Here is a 7,558-nt window from a genome sequence, read left to right as displayed (position 1 = left end):
TTCTCCTATCGGATGGTTTGAAGCTGGTGAGACTAATTTATTGGGACCCGACCTAGTACAAGAAGCTATGGACAAGGTCTAGTTGATCAGACAAAGATTGCTTACAGCTCAAAGTAGACAAAAGTCCTATGCTGATAAGAGAAGAAGAGATTTAGTGTTCACAATTGGGGACAAAGTGTTCCTACGAGTCTCCCCTATGAAAGGTGTGATGCGGTTTGGGAAAAGAGGCAAGTTGAGCCCCAGGTTTATAGGACCGTATGAGATATTAGACCGAGTGGGAGCGGTGGCTTATCGTTTGGCACTTCCTCCTGAGTTGTTCTTTATTCATCCAGTGTTTCACGTCTCAATGCTAAGAAAATTTATATCAGACTCATCTTAGGTGATTGAAGCACCGACTATACCGCTTGATGAGAAGTTGTCTTACGAGGAGGAGCCGATCGCTATTGTTGATAGACAAGTAAGAAAACTACGATCAAAAGAAATATTATTCGTGAAAGTCTTATGGAGAAATCATACAGTTGAAGAAGCTACGTGGGAAGTGGAAGATGTTATGCGAGTCAAGTATCCCCATTTATTTCAGTCTACAGGTATGTACTTAAGTTAAATTCGGGAACCGAATTTCATAAGGTGAGGAGAATGTAATACCCTATATACTAATAAAGGCATATAAGTCTTTAACTAAGTTACAAAAAAAAGGAAATAACAAGAGAATGGGCTAAAGCCCATCTGGAGGAAAGAGAAACGAAAAGGGCAAAAGGCAGCAAAGCTGCTGCTAAACAATAGAAGCTACAAAACGCTAAGAAAGAAAGAAAAAAAATAGAACGAAGAGAAGAGGAATCGGGTGAGCGGCGACCATAGTTGGAGAAGAAAAGTGAGGGAGGAAACTAGAATTCAGGTATTCATCCCTATACATGACACTAACCTTACACATAATTTATTTTGTAATTATCTTACCAATTATCTGGAGACAAGGAAATAATATAGCAATGACTTCTGGGAATTGGATATAGAAAAAACAAATATGCTGCTAGAAAGAAATTACTACTCTTCTACGGGATTTATTCTTTAAATTTAGGGAAAGATGATTACCTAATAATTGGGGCAGAAAGTGTGTGGAGTAATAATTGTCTAATGATGGTAATTATTATGCATCTTAAAGAGTTGGATTAAATATAGGTTATGTGCACAATGTAAAGAAAAGAGTACACGATGTGTTTTGGGTCTGCTATACACTGTTTCAAAGTTTATTGTCTTCAATTTTAATTCTAGTGATTAGCTAATTATTACATGATGATTGAGAATTTTCGTCCTAAAGAATCAATAGAACTTTATGAAATTGGATTAATAAATTATACAAGTTGAAATAGATAGATTATGGACTAGTTGAATTACTCATAGGTGGGTAAATATAATTCGGCGAATTAAGAGTCAAATATGAAACCTCGAGGGTCGGGTATTCTAAATTGGCTATGAATTAGCCTAAATAAGGAAATTAACATGAGATTGATATTATGTAATTATAGATTGATTGGAGGCATTTGTACGAATTGCTCGAGGTGAAGCATTTGGTATTTCGGCACGAGTACTGTGAGTAGTAATCTTACCGCAATTTGTGTTTTCATAACTTGCATGATTTACACATGATTTTTTTTATATGAATATGTTACCGATTATTTAAGTTGCATGTGGGACAAGTCTTTTACCCGATATGATATCGAAATAGTTATTTGAGATGAATACCGTGGTTTTAAATATTTTGGTTGTCACTAGACCTGTTTTACCGTTACTTGAATTTACTGTTATCGAAAGGAAATTATATGATTTGATAAGAATCGAAATGCCCTATATTATTTTAAAATAGTTTCTACGAGTATATATACGGATTACAGAGACAAGTATAAATGGAGTAGACTTTGAAGGATCTCGTAGCTAACGGCGGGTTCGTTAGACCTGGTGCACCTTGTAATTACCGATGACCGTTATAGCCCTCGCCAGTGGGAAGGTAGAACTAGCATACCGTTACCGATTTCCCTCGAGTAGGGACTACCATTATATATATGACTTCTTGCGAAGAAGTCCACAGTTATACCGATTACATGATCCGTTCATTGAAACCTCCCAAATTTGAATATGGATATTATATAGTGGTTGCCGAGCTTATTCCTGAATTATTAATTGTTTTATACTACAAGAAAAGCATGATGAGGCTGAAAATTATTTATTGTTTCTGAAAGGGCATTTTTATGTATTTTCTCTTTGAGATACTAGCATGTTTCTGACTTGTCCCCAAATAAGATTGTGGTTAAGTGTTATTACTCACTGAGCTAGCGACTCATTCCCCGCTAATTTTTTTTTACAGAGACAGCAGTTGACGCAGGCGAGGATTTCGTTAATTAGAGCGCACAGGTTGAAAATTCTTGGTGAGCCTCGCACTTGTTCGCGTGGGCAGAGATTTTCATCAATTGTTATGGTCTTTCTTTGAATTCTTAGAGTCGCTCCATAGTCATTCTTTTAGTGTCATGAGTATTATTTTGCTATTAGTCTTATGTTGAGTATCGTTCTGTAGTATTAAAGGAGATAATTAGTATTTCTGGTTGCTAGTTGGTTGATTAGCAATGGTGGAGACTTCTGTTTTGTTAAAATTGATAAGTTGTCCATTGTTTGGAATAATATTAGGATGTTTGGTTGCTGATTGAGACAGGAAAAATTTTGGAATGGTCCAAAAACAGGGGAAACTCTGCTCGATTTTCTGTAAAATTTCCGATGAGGCTTACTTAGGAGCACTTGCTCCCAAGCGCCGGCCACGATCCTAAATTGGGTCGTGATATACTGTAACTAAGATAGTGATCAAGTTTAATTTCCTACTTTTGCAGTAGACCATATTGAGATCATTAATGAATTTGTCATTTTTATTCTCAAACAAAGTTCAAAAATGTGATAAAAGTATATGGAGTAACAAAATATCCATAATTTTATATTTAACATTAGGTCACACAAATGATAATAGTTTTTAAAAGATATAGTTAAAGGATATTCTTTTCAAATTCATGCAAAATCAATAGATCAAATTCTTATGTAAAATTGAACGATCTTTTAACCTTAATAACAAGCACTCATTCTTGTATTCTTTAATTCAATATTTATGTACACAAAAATAAGTACATATTATATTCTTTAATTCAATATCTAATTCTAGAAATATTTAATAGTCCGTACCCAACCACTATATATAATAGTCCATACCCAACCACTATATATAATAGTCCATACCCAATCACACACAACTTTTAAACCCTAACTCTTACCAAAACCCTTGAACCAAACAATCCCCATCCGACGAAGATATGAATCCATCTTTTGAAGTTCTAATGAAGGATTCATACATAATGCAAGATTATATGGTAAATGAGCTCTTTTTTCATTTAAAATTCTATTTTTTTTAAATGCTTGTGATTTTCGACTTGGTTTTTGAAGAGGGGCACATCTGGGTCTTGAGGAGGGGCACATCTGGTTTCAACCAAAAAAAATTGAGTTTCAACCAAATCCAGTTTGAAACAAACAGATCTGGTTGTAATAAAATATCAAACAAACTGTTTTTTTAATTTTTTTTTATTAATCTCTCAACCAACCAAGTATACATAAAAAAATTGAGTTTTAACCAAATCCAGTTTGAAACAAACAGATCTGGTTGTAAGCGGAGATGGTTCTTTTTTTCTCTCAAATCCAGTTTGAAACAAACAAATCTCTCAATTTTTTTTCTTTTTGTTTGCAGCATATTCCAAAATATTTTTACGAACACCTTCCTGAATCACATAGCACAGCGGTTCTTCACTATGATGGCGAGCCTTGGTTTATGGAAATTAACATGGGTAAGCGGAGATGGTTCAAAGACGGTTGGAAATATTTTGTGATGAATAATAACATCAAGCGGGGTTGGTTAATTAACTTTGAGTTGGTCGAAATTACAGAATTCTGTGTTATCTTCCAATTGCACGTGACAGGCCGAGGAACTCTCCAAGATCCCGTTGAAATTAACTAGTTATGTTTTGTCTTCCCAGTTTGTGTTGTTTTTAACTTTTGTTAGCTTTTTTTTATGTAATATGTACTTTTATTTTCCAGTTTGGTTATTATGTATGTGTATTTTGATTTCGGACTCTTTTGATTTTCCAGTTATCAAATTGGTATATCACTTGGTATCATTTCATTGCCCTAACTACAAACCCTAACTATATAGTTGGAATGTGAATAGTTTTTAGTTCAAAAAAGGGTTGGTTACCGAAATAATAAATGCAAGTCAACTAACACCAAATTTCCCCTGAAATAAATGCAAATCAACTAACATCATAATTACGACAATTCAAACAAAACCAGATGGTGTGGCCAAAAATAGGTTATTTTTTCACTGACAGAAAATCAGGATGTTTGATACTGGCTTGGCCCCTATAAATATGGTCACATACTCAAACACTAAAGACCTAAAACACTCACAAACCCTAGTTTACTCTTCTACTAGCAGTGACGACATATCTTACTCTTCTACTTCCAGTGATATTGAAGAAGAGATTCCTCCAACTTTTGAAGTGATTATGACTGATTCATGCACTTAAAATTCAACCTACACACTACTAAAACGGTTGGGAATAATAAATGCTTCATAGTAACTAAATGTGAGTATTTTAGTTCTTAGTTTGAACTGATTATAATGTTATGAAGTCTTTCACTTCTAATCACATTTTCTTAGCGTAGTCCGATAAAATGAAGTAAGAATAAAATGAAGAAATATTTAACAATGATAATTATTATCTCACACGTTTAAACTATTACAAAACAACGTCAAAAAATTCAAAAAAATCTATATCAAATCAAATTAGATAAGATTCAAACTTAAATCATCTCAAACTAAATGGTCAAGTCTTCTATCTCCCAGTCTGCTTCATCGTTAAGATTAGGCAAGCTACTGTGTGCTTGTACTGTTGCATCATCTTGCTGTATAGAGTAAATAACACTAATAAGCAATGTATTTTTCGGAAAAAAATATAATAATAATTTGTTATACTTTACCTCAATTCCTTCCGCTAGCCCAGTATTTCCACCACCTCTACCACCACCTCTACCACGGCCTCTACCACGGCCTCTACCACCACTTCTACCACCACCTCTGCCAACACCTCTGCCAACACCTCTACCACCATCTCTACCACCACCTCTACCCCTCCTATTACCTCTAACTCCACTTCCACCAGCCGTTTGTGAACTTCTAAAGTATGAATCAATTCGCCATCTATATTTATTCAACCTTGGACGTCCACGAGAAGCTACATATCTAGGATCTCTTATATTTCTTCCTTCACCCTCACCCTCACCTTCACCCCCACCCTCACCCACACCCCCACCCACACCATCATGTGTATCTTCAAATTCCCAATCTGGAATTATCATTTGATCATCATCCCAATTCAAAAGGTCATGCTCCAATCTGTTCAAATGATACTTAATATATCGCCTCATCACTTCAGTGTCCAATGCTATATCACAAACCCGTTCAAAATGCTTTAATAGTTCCCTGTACATCATGTATTCAGAAGTCATACGTGGGTAACCTCCAACAAAGAAACGTTTCAAGTGCGGACGAACAACATCTTTTCTCCACCTTCTCAATATATACCTCTCATTAACGTTATTAATCCTCTTATGAGACAACACCTTAAGTATATGGCAGCATAGAATACCTCTTGTTTCAAACCACTTGCAGCTGCAACTTAGATATTCTCTAATAGGTGTATATTCAACCGCGAATACAAATGGATCTCTAGTGTTAGAACTCCTGAACGAATAATCTGAGATAATGTAATTCTCCACCCCTGCTGTTGCTTGATGGTCTTCAGGGGAGCTGATTTCACAGTGGTACAGTTTCCTTAACTGTACTTGAAAAAATTCAAACATTTCACGAGTATAACATGTTTGAAATTTTTCCTCCCATGCAAATTCAGATAAACATTTTGGTTCAAAGCACCTTGACCTATATTCAGCTTCCAATTCTTTCTCGAACTTAGCTCTTATGGCTAACTCATATTGCTGAACAAATAGCTTCAAAGTGCTTTGCCGGTTGATGAATCCGTCAAAGAAAGCATGCATTCCTTCACTTCTTTGTGTGGACAACATCCCAGCCCAAAAATGGTCATTTAGGTATACCGGAACCCATTTCTCCTTCTCCAAATAAAGCTTATAAAACCAATCCCTTTCCTCTAAGTTATATTTTTCAATAAAATCAGTCCATCGTCTCTCAAACTCAGCAACGTTAATGCTATCAAGGACTAAAGCCTTAAATTCTACCTTTGCAATCTTACCATCAAGAACTCCGCTTAACTTCGTAGGCAACTTTGCGAATATGTGCCATATACAATATCTATGTATTGTATTTGGCATCATAGCACTGATGGCAGCCTTTATACTATCACATTGGTCAGTCATGATAGCTAATGGATGAACATTGTTTAGAGCCCCAAGCCATGTAGATAGCACCATTTTGTAACTTGTTATATCCTCACTAGACATAAGAGCACATCCCAAAAGTATGGACTGCCTATGCTGATTGACACCAACAAATGAAGCAAATGGCATATTGTATCGATTCACAAGGTATGTGGTATCAAGGCATATTACATCATGGAACTCCTCATATGCAACCTTAGAGTGTGAATGAACCCATACGACATTACGAAGTCGACCAAAACTATCCACATCTACGGAGTAGTAAAATTCCCTATCTTTTTGCTGCATGTCACTGAAGAACTTGAGTAATGATTGTGCATCCCCTTCTTGCAACTGAAGCTTTCTACTCTTCAAGATATAATTTCTACAGTCCTTTGGTGTACAACCCAGATTTTCGGGGCCACCAGCAAGTACTTCAGCAACTCTTATATTTTTTGAGGGTCTTAAGCCAGCAATATCTTTGGCTGCAAGAGTTGTCTTAAAAGACTTGCTAAGCGATCTGTGTCCAGCCATCAATCGCGATAGTGCTGGTTCCAATTGATGATTATGTTTTTTTACCACCTTTGAAACACGCCATGAACCATTCTCCTCCAAAATTCCATTTATTCTAGCACGGCAGTTCTTCCTCTTGGTAACATGCTTATTCCTTGGTTTCCTAGACCTATCACAACCATATTGCACATACCTAACAGTATCACCACCTTTTTTGTTGGACGTTCTTTTGACAATGCAAAAACCCGATAATCTTGCATGTTCTTTGTAAAAATCAAACAGAACATCCTTACTACTGAATCGCATCCCAGTAATTGGACCAATTATAAGATCTTCTTCATTGAACTCATTAGGCATTTTCCTGTCCTCTCCAACTTCTCCCTCTTCCTCTAAATAATGGCCGTCGTAATCATCATCATCATCATTATCATCATCATCATCAGCAGCAGCAGCAGCAGCATCGTCAACAGGATTTTCTCCATCATTGAAGTTGCCGTCTGAATCAATGTCGATCGATTCATCTTCATTCATCAAACTGTCGTCCGAATTCAACCCTAATGATATGTGTAATGCA

General features: G+C 36.0%; 1 protein-coding gene across 1 annotated transcript; it reads right to left on the bottom strand.

Annotated features, from left to right (window-relative positions):
* Window positions 1-4,899: 4,899 nt before the first annotated feature.
* On the bottom strand, window positions 4,900-7,341 carry LOC109215924 (protein FAR-RED IMPAIRED RESPONSE 1-like). Its single transcript, XM_019380045.1, has 2 exons — window positions 5,062-7,341; window positions 4,900-4,986 (listed from the first exon to the last, which is right to left on the bottom strand). The coding sequence occupies exons 1-2, from the start codon at window positions 7,339-7,341 to the stop codon at window positions 4,900-4,902; spliced, it is 2,367 nt and encodes a 788-aa protein (XP_019235590.1).
* Window positions 7,342-7,558: the final 217 nt, after the last annotated feature.

The sequence above is a fragment of the Nicotiana attenuata genome, unplaced genomic scaffold, assembly GCF_001879085.1.
Source record: "Nicotiana attenuata strain UT unplaced genomic scaffold, NIATTr2, whole genome shotgun sequence".
Lineage (NCBI taxonomy): Eukaryota > Viridiplantae > Streptophyta > Magnoliopsida > Solanales > Solanaceae > Nicotiana > Nicotiana attenuata.
This window is presented reverse-complemented; position numbering and strand designations above follow the sequence as displayed.

What these genes read in the sequence shown, in the direction of transcription:
- LOC109215924 (XM_019380045.1), bottom strand. Translation starts at nt 7,341, where the DNA reads ATGCCTAATGAGTTCAATGAAGAAGATCTTATAATTGGTCCAATTACT. An exon ending in GGCTAGCGGAAGGAATTGAG is followed by an intron (nt 4,987 to 5,061) that starts GTAAAGTATAAC and finishes TACTCTATACAG; the next exon opens with CAAGATGATGCAACAGTACA.